General features: G+C 39.5%; 1 protein-coding gene across 3 annotated transcripts in view; it reads left to right on the top strand.

Annotated features, from left to right (window-relative positions):
• The window catches only part of RDX (radixin), a 59,987-nt gene that overhangs the window by 12,719 nt on the left and 27,688 nt on the right, over positions 1 to 19,580 (top strand). Inside the window, exons 1-2 of one of the 3 annotated variants that reach the window (XM_061992125.1) lie at positions 7,280 to 7,558; positions 15,066 to 15,137. In XM_061992125.1, the coding sequence (XP_061848109.1) occupies positions 15,126 to 15,137 (12 nt within the window). In that variant the 5' untranslated portion in view covers positions 7,280 to 7,558; positions 15,066 to 15,125. Of the gene's footprint in view, positions 1 to 7,279; positions 7,559 to 15,065; positions 15,138 to 17,412; positions 17,496 to 19,580 lie in introns of those variants that run through there. The other 2 variants (XM_061992133.1, XM_061992142.1) reach the window with 2 other exon arrangements.

The following is a 19,580-nucleotide window of genomic DNA, read 5'->3' as shown; positions in this document are numbered from 1 at the left end:
AGAGCTGTAAACAGATTTCGGCTGAGGTTATATGATCTGTATATATTTGAATCGTAAACATTTTGTTGATCATAGCCACATGCTGTACTGTCTACATTAACAGCTCTGTCTTTTTCTGGAATCAATATTGTTAGCATATAATGTGCAAGATTAATTTTTTTCCTTCTCTACTTTGTGCAAATTTCATTTGCCATTGTGTTCCCTGTATGCCAGCACTGATGAAATTCACAGAATTTTTTGTATATTGACAATAGAAATGAAGTTTGCAGGGCTCATATAAAGCAATGAGGAAAAATAGTCTCAACTGTGTATATAAGATAGGAAATGATGTAAAGAAGCAAGAAAAGGCAGATCTTCAAGCTACCAAACCTCTGTTTCCATGCAAAGCCTCTGTGACTGGCTCCATATAGAAGGAACTCCATATAGAAGAAGATGAGTAATCCGTAGGGCAACTAGATGAGTAAACACTAAGGCAAACAGAGTGATTCTCCTCTTGATCTGTTAAGTGGTAACATATAAGAAATTTTGTTTCAAAAAAATTTTAAATGACCAAACCAGAGGTCTTAGCAGGAGGAATGCTTCATCTCATCTAATTAAACTCAAAAGATGAATGTCTGAGCTGCAGAGATGCATGCAGCAGACAGATATACAGACAACTCCCAGAATTCATTGGCTCCAGGATATAACAACATTTTGACTTTATAGATGGAAAAAGTAGTAACCAAACCTGCTGGTTTCAGTGTAGGCTGCAAGTAGCATTTCACACCAAATATTGAACTTAAAAATGCATTATTTACAGTCTAGTCTGAACATTAGTTCAGGATATAGGGAAAAAACTGTTTAACAAGGTAAAGGTATTTTTCTGCCCTTGTAGTGGATCTCAGTTTTACAACTATTTTCAAACTTTTTGTCATCGAGTTTGTTATAGAGTTGTTATTCAGTTTACTCAACTTTAAAACCTATTAGCCAACTTAAACCAAATGCAACAAAGGTAGGGTCCTTAGAAGAAATTAATATCCTACAGTTTCACTTAAATAGCCATCAGGAAAGAAGAAAAAGACCACTGAGGTACCTCCAGCTGGGAATGATTCACTGAGCAATCTCATCTTGGTCAGCAGGGAATCCACACCAGGCAGGTTCCTCAGGAACCTGAGAGAATGTTTCAGCTACACCAAGTCAGGCAGTTCCAGGGCTCTCGTTCCAAGCACACACAGCCTTGGTCAATCTAGTTTTATGGAGCAACGTATTTCTTTTGTAATTTCAACTTCAGTAGCATCTGAACTATCAAACTGTCCTTATGGGCTATCCTTTCAATCTCTATTCACCAGGGAACTTCATAAATAATATGTAATAGAAAACCATTAGCAGAATTTAGACCCTTAAGGAGACTAAGTCAAACTAATTCCCTATTTCAGTTTAACCATATTTCATTGCGTTGGTACTCTTGTAGCTAGCCCACTTGGTTCTTCAACTGCCTTTGAGATATCCTTAAGGATAGTCAAACACTGTGGCTTTTAATATTTTTCCTAAAAGCAAATAAATACTCTTAAATCCTTCAGACTTTGTTCATACACAGTGAAATGGAAAAAAGAGCAGCTGTTAAGAAAATACATGGGGACACGGCACACTGAAGTTCTTCGTACTCTAGAATTACCTTGCCTTTCGCCCTTTTCTGCCAAAGATTTCTTTTTGCTGGACTTCAATGGCAGGTGATTTCTTTGGATGAGGTTCCACTGCAACATACCAACTGCTCCAAGAGCAGGTGCTCTCTTAAGGCTAAATTACTTTCCCAGCTCAAAATTGCACTTTTGTAGGTGTGCTGATGGCAAAGCCTTGAGATTGATCTGGTTCTGCAAATGAAGTGCCTTGATACATTCCTTGCTTTGCTATGCTTGTGAGGTGAAAAAAAAGACAACAGAGGCAGGGGGGTGGTGTTGGGGAGTGGTGTTACCCACTGCAGCAACAGAGCTGTAGCTGGTTTTAATGACACATGCTTTTGCTAGTACTAGCTCAGCCTTTTTGTTCCTGAATGCATTCAGAAGCCCAAAATGTCTGCAGACTTATGCCCTTGTACTCAGTCCTGGTAGATTATCTCCGAAATAAGCCAGTGATTTCAGTGGAGGCATAACATTTGAAATGAGAGGAATTGTCTCCAGTCTCCGCTTATTTCCATAATGTTCACGCTAGTACTTTTTTTTTTGCCATTGGTAGTTTTTCAGCAGGTTCAGGATTAAGGGCTACACAGGGTTTAGCAGAAAACAATTTTGAAAAAAATTGCCATCAGTTTTCTTCTAACTGAAGCACTTTCTTAATACAAGTGGGTTGTTGTGGAATATCCCCTTTAAAGAGCTATGGGGCATGTCCTTCGGTTCTGCAGGCATTTTTTCACCTTTTGTGATCCTACTGGCATGCTATCAAGTGTCCCATAACTGGAAAACCCAGAACTGAGCAGTCTACTTCAATTTTCATTCTTAAAAAAAAAACAAAACAAAACATTGCAGCTCAAGGAAATTCCCATCTTAAAAAAGAAGTCTTTAGCCACTCTATTTGATTAGTGTTGAGGGGAGAGGTGGAATTCTATGTTCAGGTTTTGACATATCAGTTTTGGTAGAACAAGGGGAAGATACAAAGTCTTGAGAATGTATTTGGTCTGAAAAGTTGTAACTCTCCTTCCACGGTCTTGCTTATTTCTCTTGTTAATAAGGAAGCAAGTAAACACAGTAAAATTAGAAGGGGTCAGGACCTAAAAATACTTCAGTGACTGATTCCCAGTAAAAAGCTCTACTTTTTACTGGGATTTTGTTTATTCACAAAGGTATATGGCTGCATCTCAGAACAGTGTATGTGTGCCTTAGGAAATGAAAACCAAAGCATTTCCTTCGGTCTAACAGTTCTATGTATTGTTCCAAGGTTTCAAGTAGTTGAATCCAATTCTTTCGTAACCATATTCCCTATTTTGTTGGGGTTTTTTTTTTCCAATTTCATCCAAAAAGTTGTAGTCTGGATAGGTGCCTTTAACCATGCCTTGTACCTTGCATCCTATTTTATGTCATTATAAATACTTACCGTTGTTTTTCTGGAGTGAAAACCTCCATGATTACCAATGATTTTGATTTCCAACGCCATGGACACGACCCAGCTACAGCCAGGTTATAACTAAAATAAACACTGTAACTAAATAAACAATGCTGTCACTGCAGAACAACTTGCACTTGTCATAATAATTGTAACTATGAATGAGATAAAAACCATGAAGTGGCCAGAAGCAAGATCTGCCACTAAGTGTCAGCTGTTAGATGACAACCATATGTATCCCTGAAGGCATGTTTGGGTGACATGACACAGGAGCAGTGACACGAGGAGATAGGTTCCATCTTGGAGACAGGAAATCGGATAGCTCGCCCCAACCTTAATTGCAAGGCAGCTTAATTTGTTAACTTGTCTGTTGTGCAATTACCAACAGTTACACAAACAAATCATGACATGATAATGGTAGTTGAAATAATAGATGGAACATAAGGACAGCATAATAAATTCTTGGTGTACCAGAAATAAACTAGCAAATTTATTTCCACAGAGATGCAAATGCTGATTCACTAAAGAGTGAATTGTTAAGTTCCACATTTGATGCTGTTAAACACACCCCTCTACAAGTGAGGCTTGGGGAGGTGCTGTCAAGGGCAGGATCATGGCACCAAAGGATGCTCAGTTGAGCTTCACACGGCTGTGGTATTTCAGAAAGGGAAAGAACAAATCCCTCAAGAGTCACACCATATTTTGCTTTTTGAACTTGATCAAAGCTGAGACTATATAAATGCACATAATAAAGGAACTTGGAATACTCTGTGTTGCTACTGGAACCCTTACATTTGTATTGAAATCTAGTATTTTAATAAGACATGAAAAATACTTTTTGGAATGCCATACATTTAATTTTAAATGACAGAAAAAAATGACAACAGACATGAAAACTATTACTTCAGACATTTGTTGTAATTTCACCAAGTATTTAAAATATCTGTGAATTAGATTCATCTAATACCACAAAATTCTTGCAATTCCCTTTGTTGGTAGCAAAGACTTTAAAAGGCAATGTAACATACCTGCTAGAAAATAAACACAGCTAATGACCATTAAAGTAACATATTCTATTGTTGTTATTCAGATTCTAACAGAAGAATAAACAATTTGGTTTTATACTATCAATTAGTAAAATTCCCCTGCAATAATTTTAGACTATGTAAGGTCTGCTTCTGTAAACATTAATAGATGAGTATGTGTGTGTTGAGTCATATGTGTAAATATTCCCAGAGAGAGTGGCCAGCTTCCAGGCTTGTAGACTAAGTCCGTGTATAACTTTTCATTTAGAGGCATGGTATGGGCAGAACTACTTCTGTTCTGGCTGTTAGCCTACACCTTAGTTGAATCCAAGGCTGAGGTAAAGGTGTGTTGCATACTGTTGAAGAAGCCAAAAGAATTCAGAAATTCCTCAAGGTGATTTTTTTCTTAGTTTTCCTTTCCAAAGTGCCTTGTTTGGTAAATGGCCCTTGGGTTGTACATGTAGCTTTAATAAAATTCTAACACACATCTGGGCTTTAATAAAGCTTTAAGCCTTTGCAGGTACACTGAAAAATAAGAGAAGTCTTGGCCCAAAAATCTTTATTTTCAAATGTGGTTCAGGACTGATTCTTCAGATAGGGCAACACAAGTTTAAAATCTATTTTTTAATGAAGATACATATATTTGGTGTTACTGCTGGAGTACAAACCTTTATATCATCATGGCCTTATAATTATCTTTATAACCCACCTCTTAAAAGAGCTGATTCAAGTTGATATGGGTGATCTGAAAGCTCTCTTTATTGCCCGTAGTTGTCTCTGTAGTTTCAGTTTCATGGCTAAAAAGAATACACTCTCCAAGTACACTTTTGTTTTTACTGCCCCATTTTATCAGACAAACTGCAATTTTACACCTTGTTAAGGAAGCAAGGTGAGAAGAAAACCATATTATACTGTTGACAAGGAAGATAAGACTATTATTTCCCTTGACATTTTTGAGCAATAAAATTCTTCATGTAACAGGATAAGAGATAAACCATATCCTACAGTGATAATGCAGAAACTGAAAGGAACTTTGTTCCCCGTGCTATCAACACTGGTAAAGAAACCATGCCCTAGTGCAATAATCCTGCACTTGAGACAGGTTGCAATGGACTGGTCTGGAAGAGAAGCAAGCCTCTAATTCAGACAACTAAAGTAAACACATTTTATCTGTGCACTGCACAGAATCATAAACAATTTCTTTAGATGTCAGAATAAAACAAAGTTTGGTTTTCCTTTTTTTTTTCCCCCTCATTCTCCTTGGATCTTACTCTGACCTGCAAGAAAAGGCCCTCTGAACAGGCAATAGAATGCTGCATACTAATGGCAGCTGGTCAGTGGTTCGGTGTATCTGCAAAGGCTGCAGGACAGTTCAGAAGTTTAATATACTGCAAAATATTCCATTTCAAGGCAGGATGTTCTTCATAATGAAGAGTAACAACAGAGAGAAGGAAGAACTAGACACTGTCAATTCTTCCTTGGAGCAAAATGGTGTAACAAGGCTAGAACTGGAATTTTAGCCTATAGGAGGAAAATGAACATAGTTGTAATAGACCGATATGTTCAGGTTCTGTGGTGATGACTGTGAGAGAAACGCCTGCTTAAAATATACAAGGAAGTGCATAAAATCATCACAGGTTAAACACATTGAATCCCCCTAGAAGCAGCAATTAAACTCAAGCTTGTATAATTTTTCATCAGTTTGTATTATATAGTCATCTAGTTGTTTGGAATGTTCTTTAAATTTTGTCCAAATACATTTTTTAAAAGAATGATTTAGTGAGGCTCCCACATATTCTCTGGGAGATTATTCCTTGTGGTTTGCCACACTGCTCTCTTCTTCCCCTTCTCCCCACCAATTTGTCATAAAAATGTTCCTATTATTCTTTTTGAAGCAGTTTTAATTAAAACTTCCTCTTAGTTCTTCCCACAACCTTTCTTTATCAGACAGAGGGCGAGGTGTATTAATAGCAGCAGCATGACTCAAGAGTTGGTAGCTCAAGTGGATCCCTTTGCACTGAGCTTCACTGTGTGGCCTCCCTGGCTACAATGCCACAGAACTCAGGGAGCACCTTCACTTCCTTGCAAACAAAAATAAACTGCACCAGCACAGAGGGGGCTGTTGACTGCCTCAACCTCTCTGTCCTTCAGAAGGATTCTCCTTGATGATGTTTTCTTTCCCATCCCTAATGGCATCGTAGACAAAAAAAAAGTGTGATGCCATCCGCCACTGTGATTCTTTCCCCCAGCTGAGTGATGAAACAGGAGCGGGAGTCCCATCAGTGTGACAAGCTGGGAGAGAAGATCAGCGCTCTGCACTCAAACTACATTCCGTGCTCTTTTTCTGAAGGCTTCCTTTTACTGAAGAGCCACCACAGCTTGGGCCATCCCAGCTCACCGCTGCCCGAGCCCCCTCCTGCCGGCCGCATCCCCGCTGCTGGCACGGCCGGCTCCGTACCCGCCTATCTGCCGCGACACCTGGGCTGCTGCCGCGCCTATCGCACCCACACCCTCAGGGCCCCTGAAATGCGCGCCTTTTGCTGCTCAGACAAAAAAGGGCGCATTATTTCCTCACAGGGCTCCGAGTGGAACACATCCGTGCTGCCAACTGCCCGCTCCCTGACTCCAGCTTTACTAGCATTCTCTTTCCCCAGCTGTGTTACCGGAAGAGCTCTTTCTCATTATCTCCTCAATTAAGTGAGCAAAGTTTTCGAGGGCAGGTTTACTGCTGAGGGGCTGTCACAAGCAGACAGGCGCAGGCAGAGCTGGGCTCGGATAATTTCCGCGGGGCACTCGGAGAACCCTCCCGAGTGCGCAAAAGGCTGCGAAGCTCCGCGCAGAGGCCAACTCTGGCGGGTCTTGGGGCCGCCGTGCCCAGGGAACGGCCTCACTAGGAGGTTCTCGCCGCCATCCCCTCACAGGAGCCCCATCTCTCACCCTCATTATCCCCTCTCCACGGCAGCCCCGACCCCTCACCCTTCGTCTCTCCCCGACCGCCACCCCGTCACAGCCGCCGCTCCCCCCGCCCCTCACGGCCGTGCACAGCCCCTCCCGCGCCCGCGGGCCCCTCCATCAGCGCCAGCACTACGGGCAGCGGCTTCGCGCCGCCTCCGGCGCATGCCCGTCCGCCCCGCGCATGCCCAGTGCGGGCAGGGGAGCAACATCTGATAGGGGGGAAAATCTGAACGGCGGCGGCTGCCGCCATATTGCGGAGCTGTCAGCGGCAACCGCGCTTGGCGCCTCGTTCCCGGCGGCGCCGCGAGCAGCACGGGGCGGCCCCGCGGCGCCTCCTGCTCCGCTGCGAGCGGGGAGGTGCGCGGCGCGGCGGGGGGCACCGCACAGCCCTGCCCTACCGGAGTGAGAGCGCCGCGCCCACTCCGCTGCCCGGAGGTCTCGTCCGCCGCTCCGCACGACGCCGCGTTAGCGCCCACCTCGCTCGCGGGGGAGCGGAGCCCCAGGTGAGGCGGGGGCGCCGGGAACGGCCGCGCTGCCGCCCTGGCCGCGCTGGCCCCGCGGGGAGCTGAGGCGAGGGGAGCGCGGGCGGCTGTCAGCGGGGGCGGTGTCTCCCCCGCCGGCGTCCCGGAGGGCAGTGCGGGGGCGGCGGGCCGCAGCCGTGGGGGCTCGCAGCCCCGCCGCGCTGGCGGCGGCAGAGGGCGGGAGCCCGCCCGCAGCCCTCGGGGGGAGGCGACTTGTTGCGGCGGCGACGCGGCGTTGCGACGCGCTGCCGGTGTGAGGGGCGCAGCGCCGCCGCCGCCGGGGAGGGGGCCCGCGCCGCCGACCCCGCCGCCGCTGAGGGGGCGGTGGGCGGGCGGGTGCTTTGTTGGGGAAACCCCGGGAGCGCGCCCTCGGCGTGCCCGTGCCGCGCAGCCCCCTCTGCATTATTCATTGTCGTCGAGCGTCGTGGCTCTTGAGGTTACCGTAGACATGTGGCAGTCGGGTCGGCCAGCTGACTGTGGCCGTGTGGAAGAATAATAAGGAATTACTTCATAAACAAGTGCTGTGAAGCATCTGTTGCTGTCTATTGTTTTCAACAAATGCACATTTTTAGAGTCCTTCAATACTGACCGACGTAATGAGCGCAGCAGCCCTGAATGAGCCTTTGTGCATTGTTTTTTTGAATGGATTAATGTTTTGTGCAAGTCGTGGGTATTTGTAATTAACCTTGCCACTGAAAGTCTAGTGCAGATGAGGGGTTTTAGTTTCAACTTTGTGGAATTCATTTCTTTTTTGTCAGTTGCCTGAATTCTAACATGAAAAAAACCCAGTCTTTGGATTTTGTGCCAACACAAGTAATCACATTAGTTGTAAGGTGCTATTAAACTGTCTTTTCCAGTCTCTGTAACACCCTAGACAAGTATTTCGTGTTCCTCTTCCTGGTACAGGCTTTTAAAAAGATGCCTTTTTTTTCTAAGTGAGTTGTGGGAGTCGCAGTTCAGAGTTTTAATTAATTCTGTCTTTGTGAGTGGTTTGTGTCAGACCTCAGACACATCCCTGCATCTTACTCGGTTTTGTTTTCATCAGAGATGCTTGTCATCTTGTTTGTCACAGAAACAGTTTGAGGTTGCATTTTCCTGCACAAGAGTTTACATACTCAGCAGACTGTAGAAATACCATTGTTGCTGTCAGTTCTTATGTAGTACATTGGCACAATGCTGCTGGGCAACATGTGTTGCAAGGGAAGACGTGGAGTTGGTGTACAGTAACATTATGGCTACTGTCATGAGGTAGTTTTTTGATCGTTAAAGATAAGAGACAAGTAGTAACTGTTTATTGGATTATAAGACTTGCCTCTTGATCTATTGATTTAGCATAAAGCGGGCTGTGAGAAAAATAAACTACAAGTCAGTGCAATGTTCCCAGATAAGCAGCCTCTCAGCAAATGGCAACTGCAAGGCGGTGGCATATTTCCAAGCTTTGTGCTGAAGTGACACAATTCTCTCAGTTTGGAAGAAAAGAGAGCAAAAGTACAACAAACAGCTTTAGAAGAGCACAGAACATGACATGGCGTGGTGTATCAGGAGCTGTCCAGAGAATTTTGCTTGAGTGATGACTGAAAGAAATGATGTAAAAGTGTTTGTAGAGGTGACAAAAGGAATTCTGGTCTAACTATTTCTGCCATTGCAGTAAGGAGCGTTACAGGGCTTGATCGTAATAGAAGACCTAGTAAAAAGTTGGCTTACAGAAAATTAGGTAAAGCCATAAAAAGAGCAGAAATACGGATCTGTCTACAAGATGCAAACGTGAAGGTGAGAAATGTAGAAGTTATGATCTTAAAAGCAGTTCTGGGTAAAGAAAATTACTTTAGGCATTGCTGGGATAGGTGTGCAGCCTTTCTTCTCCAACAATCTTGCTCCACTTTTTGAAAAGGAGTTCTGTTGGCAGAGGCGAAGATGAAGGTTGTTTAAGGTATTACTTCTTTCCATTGGATGTGGTAAATACATCAAAGCTGTCCTATCACTTTGTATTCCATTGGGACTCTGTGGGAGTAGAGGAAAGGGAGGATTTTCAAGTCTGTAAGCGTAAACAAAGCTTTATACAGACTTCTGAAGAAAGTCCTGATTGTTGGAAGATACTGATCCATTAAAGCAGCACTCTGTATTTTGTACACTCAAGGACTTTACTCCAGAGCTGAAGAGGCCTAGGTAAACTCTTTCAGCACAGAAGGGCTACACCAGTGAGCTTATTCTAAGCAGTGCTTTGAATTTTAAAAACTTCTTTTGTTTCTGCTTTAGACATTTATTAATCACTCTGTGAAACAACACCTTCAAGTTATATAGTATAAGGAAAAATAAATGCTAAATTAGTCCAAAAAGCAAGTTGTTAGTCTTTACACTAGAACATCTTGGTTGAAGAAATTAGTGTCTACAGAGGCTGATATGGGTGGCTGGCTTATATTAGTAAGTTTCCTTTATATGGTGGAAGTAGTTCCAAGAGACTGAACAGCATCATTCAGAAAATATCATACCTGGTTTTGAGATGGGTTATACCCAGAATTTCTACTATGTCTAAATTTTGATAATTGCATATTTAGAGAAAGGTTTATTTCGCTTTGAAACAACAGACTGTGACCTGCATCAGTCACACTTCCATTTTTGCTTGTATACCAGGTGTACGTGGGAAGACTGGCCATCCCATTGTAGGACTCCTCAAAGTCTTAGAGCTGTATCAAGTAGTACAGTTGTGGGTACTTTGAAGCTCAAATTTGAAGTTAAGATTACTAAACTTAGTAATATTAGCTGTATTTAAATTGTATAGCACTTCTATAGCATACCAGTTTATTAACTGGTAAAACTACAAGTCTTGCACGAATATTCCTTGGCTGGGCTGAGTTGCTTTTTGTTTAACAACTGGGTTGGCAACTGCCATGTTCTCATTTGTACTTTTGAAGTTCTCAGGTACTCCAGTTTAGATGTTTAACTATAAATACCTTTAATGCATAACAATTTTACTGGTTATATTGCAGTTATTTTTCAGAGGGACAGCAAGCCTATCTCAAGTATTTCAGGGAAAGGGTAGTTGGGGGAAATGAGAAGGTTAAGAGAAAAAAATTGGTGTGTAAAACTACATCTGATATGTAGCACTGGTCAAATCACAATTACTACATGTTCATAGAATTCGGCTCTCTTTCTTATTTTCCTTTTCTTTGAGCTTGTTTTGCTTCCCCCTTGGCTGGTGTACATCACAAAGTTGTGTAGGCGACCTCTCTGTCCGTATGAAAAGAAAAAGATGTATGCGGAAGTGAAGTCTGTGGTGAGTGAACTTCTTCACTGGGCTGCAGCAAGTGTGTCATTAGGGAACTGTTAGTCTAAAAGATGACTGCCCTCCAGGCATTCACAGACTGCTCTGGAGCAGGGAGGCATTTTTTGAAGAAAGTTGAGACCAGTTAGTCAGGTACAGTTGCCTGGTGCTGCCATCCCGAAGATCTAAAACTTGTAGCTATCACAAAAAATGGAATGGTACAAGATTCTGAAAGTAAGTATTAAAATAAGTTCCTGTAAATATAAATGTGTTCTATTGCTGTGGCTAAAGTTTTGTGGTCCCTGCCATCTGTATGTAGGAAAACAGATGATGAAGCTCTTGCTAGAGCTTTGGAGGCATGCTGCTGAAGATACTGCTTCTGAGAGAAGGTCCTAAGCTGTCAGATGGGTATCTTGCTCTTGAGTGTAGATTCTTGGTCAGACAGGCATCTTGCTCAAGCCTTCTGCCTCCCATCCTCACCTGACCTCAGACTCATGGCTGTATGTATGAATGTTTCTTTTGAAAACAGCTGCTGCATAAATTATCTGACAGAATTTTGGCATCAAGCATTTCATGCACCATCGATTTCCAAAGAAAGCTTTCTTTGTCATCTTTCAACAATTGCTTTATTTGTTGGTTTCTGTGGCATAACTGGAAACATGGATGATACTGATTTAAAAATCCTTACTGCCTTTCAGCAAAATGAATTGAAACCATGGGTCTTCATTTCAAGAGAATTCTTGAAGTTCTGGATGATTTTTTGTTTGTTTGGAATGTGGAACCTGCTGACAATTTGGTGGTTTAGTCCAGAGTCTATACTGTGACAGTCTCAAGGGCTGGAGTGCTGTAGCAGTAGGAGCTCTGCAGAGTCACAACCCTGCTAATCCTGACTTGGAAGAGGCACCTTTGGGAATGGAAATATCAAATGGATGAGCCTTTATGCTTAGCAGGTCACAAGCTGGTTTCAGAATGCAGGAAGCAGCAGGGATATCATTCCAAATCCCAATTGTTTGGGTGTTTTTCCTCTTATTTGCAATGCCATTTCACATGGGTCTTAAGATAAATTAAATATAATTAAATATTTCAAAGATTAAAATTAGTCAAACTGATATGGTTGCATCAACTGAATATGTACTTGTTAGAAATGCCTAAGGAGCAGAGTTGAACTCCCACTCCAGTAATAATAGCGGACACACACAGTATTTTGCCTGGCAGTGATTGTTGGTTTCTTTTGGCCAAATACTTTTCTTACTTGCTTTGTTTTTAGTGTTAGCTGGTGCCACTAATTGGAAAAAATAGGATGTTATTTTTCTACTCGGTGCTTATTTGATTTCATAGTGTGGCACAGTTTTAGGATCTGTGAACATCTTGATTTTTATATACCTATAACAGTGGCAATGTCTTTGTGTAAATATACAGTTTTGAAATTGCATAGCATTTTGATTATGAAAGCATATAGACTGAAGCTGGCTTTTTGCATTATATATAAAATGGAAGCAATGGTCTATGAATTTAAGGTGTACACCCTATCAGATTTTTCTTTATAATATGGCACAAGGTCTTTTATGATGTGAAATAGAAACAGGTTCAGCATAGTTGGCTATAAATGTATTAAATGTCTTTCTTTTTTTAAAAAGAGAAATTATATATATTTTTTTTTACTCTAGTGAAAGATACAGTGAGAAATGCTTCAAGAAAAAATATCTGAGGTATTATTTGTTTTGCACAGATTTTTTTTCCTGTTGCTTGTATACTGTGATCATTTATCAGGACTATGAGATCTTAGAGGCAGACAGGGAGACTTCAATTTAATTGAGTTTTACATGAGAGGATTCTGACTTTTAGCTGATAGCTTGGTTTTATTGCATGCAAACAATGAATGTTAATTCTGTAAGCTCATTTACATTACACGTCTATAAAACTTTGCAGTCATGTTTCTGTAAGGTTTTAAGAGACGTAGATAATTTAGGGCTGGTTGACAGTAAAAAATGTCTAGGTAAAAATCAAAGGAAAGAGTTGGGATGTATTTGTGGAAGAATTTGCAATGATAAATGAATGAAGGTATGAGAGTCATTTTGAAAGTGGTCTCTTGTAGGAAGACCTGAGGAAGTGATCTTGGTTACACAGACCTCGGCCTCAGGCCACGTGTCCCATTTGTGTCCTGGAGACTGGATTTACTTAACGGTCATCTTACCGTGCCCCTTCTATTTAATGGTAGTATAATTATAGGTACATCAAAATAGTTGTGTTACTCTCTCGAGTCGGCATGCTTATAAAATGGTGGATGAGAATCTAATTTACCTTTTGCATCGTTAATTAACTGAGTTTAGGACTTCAGTTTGCTTTCAGTTTTGCAAGCAGTGAGCCTCTACTGTCAAAAAGATGAACACAGGGGTTTCGGCAGCTCAGAATCCTGCATACTGTTAGCAGATACTAGAGCCAAGCTTGTTGTGCTTTTTACTACTATTTTGAATTTTACTATTATTTTGAATTTTTCTGAGTACATGAGGGAAAGGAGAGAGAAGAGGGGGACAATCACTTCCTTGAACTGGACGTGTGCATTGATTTCTGTCAAAAGCCTGTGTTGTAAGCACCCAAAAAACCATTTAACTATTTGTTTTCCTCCCAAAAGCCTTTGTGGTTAAAAAAGGGAGGGATGGGGGGAGGAAACTGAGGAAGTGTATTCATATTTTTCAGGAATACATTGTTCAATGTCTTAGAATTATTAGTCCTATTCTAAAGTATTGGACAGTATCAATATCTTCAGTAATTAAAAAAACTGATCTATTGGAATGTGTCTTTATGCCAGGCAAACATAGTAGTATACCTTTATAACTGCTACATTAATTATATCATAGTGAATATAACTTAAAAGTACTGTTTAAATTGTTCGAGGCTCATATTTCATTAAACAATATTTGTTGCATATCTGCATTATACTGATAGATCTCTCTCTGTAATTTGTAGTCTTAACATTTGTTTTTCTTTACCAACCAATAACATTGATGCTTCTTAAATCTATTTATCCCTTTTTTCCACTCTCTCTCTTCAAACTTCTCTACAGATCAGAACAAAAAAAAAAAATTAAATGCTAGTGCACCTCAGGTTTCTCTACAAATGTTTCTGATATTTACTGCATTTTTTTATTGCCAAGAAGCAATGAAACATAACTTTTGTAAATATATATAGCAATACTTTATATCTACTTTTTTTCTTTCAGTGATAAATCATTTATACAAAAGTTTGCACTTAAAAAATGAATTTAAGCATTTTTTTCTCACTTTTTTCGGCACGTGAAAATTTTATTTGTTGCAGTTGTGGAGTTATAATACTTGAATCTCAGATTATTCTGAGTACCATGAGCTTTAATTTTTTTGTATATGAACTGAATTACATCTGTACTTATTTTTGAAGGCAATGCCACCTTTGTCCTCTGCAGACTAGCAGCAAGGCTGGTTCATTCAAGTCATTACCTTCGAAGTGTTCAAGAAGGTGACTTTCTGACTTAGAATAAATTGAAAAGGAGGCAGGATACTATCTACCAATAACATTGGAAACTTTTTTTTTTTTTTTTCAAGGCATAAAAACTTTTACCACATAGATATAACTTGACAGTGTTTCTGTGTTCGGGGGGGGAAAAAATGCTCTATTACTTCAAGCAGAGCAGATTTTGTTTCTTTTTTTACTGTGAAGGTGTACTTGTATTTTTCTTCAACTGGGAAAAATGACCAGATCATTCCTTCACCAAGATAAATCGATGCTTTTATAGATGTGAACTACAGTTTTGATCCTTTAAGATTATGTTAATGTTTCTTCTTTGTTTTCAGGATGTTTCAAGTTTGACTAGGATTGACAGATCAAATCGCATCTTTGGAGTTCATTGCACAAATTTTACTTTCTCATAGACAGTGTTAAAGATTTTTAATACTCCAAGATGACTGATACCAAAAGCTTTTAAAAGAATTTATAACACTTGGAACTGTTGTCTCTTTATTTTAACATTAGTGGATTAATATCCTACAAAAACTAGTAAGGAGATCACTGCTTTGAGACCTGCAGATTCTGATACTGGCTAACTTAGTTGCTTTTTAGTTATCTACTGAGAAGTGTATTTTGTACATGTAGAACATTTGTTTATCTGCTTTGGAATTTGTACTATTTGCTGTGATGTACGTGAACTCTGTTTTGATTAATTTGAAAACAGCCCTTTTAATTTATTTTTGACAGAAGGGGACAAAGAGTTTGTAGAAGACTGAAGTGAACAAGAGACCAAAGAAAACAGGAAAAATGCCGAAACCAGTAAGTAGCTATTTTCATACTCATTTAAAGTCTATCGGGGGTTTCCATGTTTTAGAGTGGTGATCTTAAAACAGCTCTAGTTGTTTTGACTCTGCCTTTCCTAGATTTCATAATATATGATATTGTGCAATTGAAGGTAGAGATAATTTAATACCTATATGTGAAAAAGACCAAGAAAGGTCACTACTGCAAATTACGTGAAGCACTCTTGGATGTGGGGGCAGTGCTTGTAAACCACAATGAACATAGAGCCCATTTGGCTGGCAGGATGAATGACTTCTCAGGGGTGGTTGACTTTGAGATGAGGTGACATAGAGGGGTTAATGGAGGCATAATTTGAACATGACTCAATATCTGTGGGAAGCAGTGGAAGGATTTGCTGTAGGGTTTGTCAGGGGAAGACAGAACATGTGTAAAGTGTCCATGACAGCAGCAGCACTGAGTTAGGTGGTAGTTTTACCATGGTAGAAGGTATAGCCTAGAAGCTAAATCTTGAAGGAAGGAAATAAGTAATGTTTGTGAACTCCAGTTCATCTCACTTCAGCAGAGATAAGGGTTCATCCTCTTTCTATCTAGGGGAAAAAAGAAAATCTCAAACTTCTGTTTTGATAATAATTCCAGAGTTCTTTGAGGAGATAATTATTCAGCAGCTTGATTCATTTACTGCTGATATAATATTGGTTGCTTAGAGTTTCATCTGCTGTGTGTTAAATAACTTTTCTGCTTTTATCCAGTGAGCAAAGCATTCGGAAAGGGGAACCGAATTCTTGGGGGAGAGTATTTCTGTTCAGCTCCATTGGTCTATGTAATAGCCTTCAGGCTTTCTTTACTGATGTTTCATTGAAGCAGTAGATTAGGAGCAGGGTAGATCTATTACTAAAAATAAATATATATGTGTCCATGTGGGTACACATATACCTCTACATAGATGTACAGAAGGTCATTCTATTAATCAGAAATTACCTCTGTAAATAGTCTCTATTGCATGCCAGTATTTGGAACTGGTACAGCTTAATGAATAGTTTGAGACTGTGCAGAAGCTCTGTCTGAGCTTTGCTGTTGATCTACTGTTGGACCAGCTGGCCATACCATAGAGTTTCTGTAGTTTCTTCACTTCCCCTGTGTGGATTTGGGGTACTGTCTTAGTACTTTCTGAGGTTGGAAGTAGTTACTTGTATCCTACCCCTTTCTTACAGAAAGCTGCACTATTAAGTGTGAGAAAATGAATTAGCAGCATACTGTTTTCTGATCTTTTTGAGTCCTGGCTATGATAATAGAGTAGTGTCTTTGATAGTGTTTCTCAACTGGAAAACTACATTTTAAGAGTAAGTCACTATGAGCTTGTGTAGTTCCTGAGGCCCCCAACCCCACACAGCAACCAAGTGGCAGAAGTGAGAACTAGAAAAAAGATAGCCTGAGTGAGGTTATTATTTTTGAATTATGGGATTGGAACTGTGAAATTTAAGCAGGCAGGGTTCACTCTATTTTAAGGACTTGAGAAAATCACAGAAAATACTGTTATAGGGTTGTTGACAAGAAAAGCAATATCCTTTGAACTGAAATTGCAGAGGTGTTGGAAGAGCTCATAATCCACCATAGGAATGGAAATTTGCTACCTGAGCTTAGGGAAGAAGCTGGACTCATGCCAAATATGAGATTTTTTTTTTTTTTCCCCCTTTTATGAGAGGTTTTGTATAAAGAGTTCTCGTTTTGGGATGTTCTCGTATGTCCCCTGACAATGTAGACACATGACATTAGAAGGAAGCCAAGTGAAGAGAGACATTAAAAAATTAAATGAATTACATTTCTCAGAATGTCATATGGATTTTTTTTTTTCCCCCCTGTAAACTACAGGTTGCTGTAATTATAATTGGTAATATGTGAATGAAGAAGTAGCACACGTGCCAAAGTAATTTTTACCTATAAAAATGAAACCTCAGATTTTGTTCTGGTTGCTTTTTAAATGGTAGATTGCTTTGGAGCTTTTCCCCCTTTGTCTTCTTTTTTTTTTCTTCTTTGAAGACTATAAAAGCTGAGTGATTGGTTATATTCAGTGAATCTGACATTGTTCTTTGAAGAGTCTTGCTGTTCTGCTAGAGCTTGATAGCACTGGACTGTGGAAGGTCTCTTACTTGGAGCATTCACTGCAACTCATGCCAGTTGTCTTTAAAGACAATCCACAATAACTGAATGTACTTCTAGTCCGGAAACTGTTTGTATTTCAACTCCTTGTTCTTTATTTTTGACAGCTGTTGCTGTAAGACAGTGTTCTGTAGCTTTATCATTGGAGGTCTTTTAATCTGAAAACTAATGAAATAATAATGGATAAGAACTAAGAAAATACAGTTAATGTAGCAGGTGAGAATTTTTCTATAGTTTTCTATATTACTGTGACCTACTTAAGTATTTTTTTTCTAAATTCTACTGTAATGATCCAATAATTTTTTCCCGAAAATTTGGTTGCCTTGTAAATATGTGAACCTGTGCAGTAGAACTATAAGTAAATTTTCTTCATATTTGTGGAATGAATTTTTAATTATGCATATAAAATAATAATGATATAATATTATGCATACAAAATAAATAATTAAGCTATAGATTGATTTAAACAAAATTAGTGAACAGTAAATCACAGGAAAAAAAAAAACTATGCAAAAGATTTCAAAGTTTCACTGTTTGCTTTCACATTGAAATTTATGTAGTATTCCAGAAAAAATTAAGTAAAGGAAGACTAGTAAAGTTGAATTTTAAAGCAAAAGTCTTTCATTTTTCGCAGAAGTCTCAGTCTGAAATAAGATTCATGCCACTGATTGGTGGTCTTATGCATGGTAGTAAGAGATCATTGGTCTTATGTGTTTGTGGGTTTTTTTTACCTCTTTTTTTACCTTTTGAAAGGGTAAAAGTGACTTTATAATAGGTTTTCCTGAGCTATAAAGGTAATATATATCTGAAAAATACACATTATTGAAACATTTTCTTGTTAGACTGTTCTACTGAAGCAATCAATCTGTTCAGTTTGGCTGTGTTTGTAACAAAGTGGTTTTCGATTCTTTCAAGCAATTCAGCCTTCATGTCCTCTGCTTCTAAACCAAAACAGTTCTGAGGCTTCATGTTCTTGCCCTGCCTAGAAATGCAAAGTTTTCATTTAGCTTCTGTTGTTATCCAACCAAAAAAAAAAACCCAGTGACTTCTTTGTTTAATTAGGTCTTTGCTGCTATAATCAAAATTGGAGCTGTTATTAGGGCTGGTTTCGATGTGCTGCTTTCTCTGCTTACTGATGAATAGAGTATTGTTGAATCTCATTTTCAGTGTTTTATTCCTAAAAGAACAGATGAAAAAAAGTTTCTCAGCTCTATGCCATTCTCCCAGAGTGTCACCAAAAATAGAAACGTAGAAACTAAAATTAGACATCATTAGTTACATAACTGTTAATCATTTCATAGGCTAAGACGATTAGGTTTAATTGACTGAAATATTAGTTACATTTATAGGGTGTAAGAGGAGTTAAAATTGTCAGCTGTTTTTGATGGTAGTTGGCAGCATTTTTGTATGAGACTGCAAAGTGAGAACGGGAAAGCATTATGCTGGGTAGCAACAGGAGTAGATGTTGAAGTTGCTAAGATTAAAAAAGAATTCCTTTTGAGACTTCTTCAATATTCTATGATATGTATTCAGGAGGAGTAGATATCAGATTCTGGAATAATGTGGATGTTTAAAACCTGAAAATATATTTACAAGACCAAGTTAATTTCCGAGAGTGATTGAATTGGAAAAGGGTATAAATTAATTTGACTAGAATGTTGCCATTTTACAGGAAAAATCTGAGATGTGCAGTATTTGAATTGTGGTTTGAATATATGATTTGTTTCTGCAGTATAAGTAGACAACTGATGTCAGTTTAGAGGACTGTTTTCTTTTGATTTGTCTTATTAGTAAAATCTATTTGCAGTTATTCCGTAGCCTTCTGTTCCGAATGCTGTTTCATCCTTATCTTTTTACCTTCATTAATTTTTCTTGTCAGCTTTGAGGTTGACAGGAGATGTATACCGGGTGTATTTGTACAGTGTGTAAAGCAATGGGACTGATACACTATGGCTTCTTAACACAAATAATTTAATATGCAGAGTGGATGTAGTAATTGACTGAACTAGTGTGAATAGACTCTTGGAAGAAACCTGTTTTGCTATATATGAGTCAGTCTGCTTTCTATGACTTTTATATGTGAAGTTCATATTGCTTTTATTAAAATAGAGCAGAAGCACTGGAAACCTTTTTCATGTAATTTTAAATGACTTTCTTACTAAACATTGGTACCTACTCGGTTTTAGGCTTCCTAATGAAAGCTGAAGCTCCGTGACTAATCTGCAAATTATGTTTGAAGTGCAGTAATAGGAAATATTACTGGTATTCTAGACAGATATTTAGTGCTCTGAAGTACAGCTT

The sequence above is a fragment of the Colius striatus genome, chromosome 1, assembly GCF_028858725.1.
Source record: "Colius striatus isolate bColStr4 chromosome 1, bColStr4.1.hap1, whole genome shotgun sequence".
NCBI lineage: Eukaryota > Metazoa > Chordata > Aves > Coliiformes > Coliidae > Colius > Colius striatus.
The sequence above is the reverse complement of the archived record's forward strand: the minus strand, read 5'-3'. Positions and strand labels throughout refer to the sequence as shown.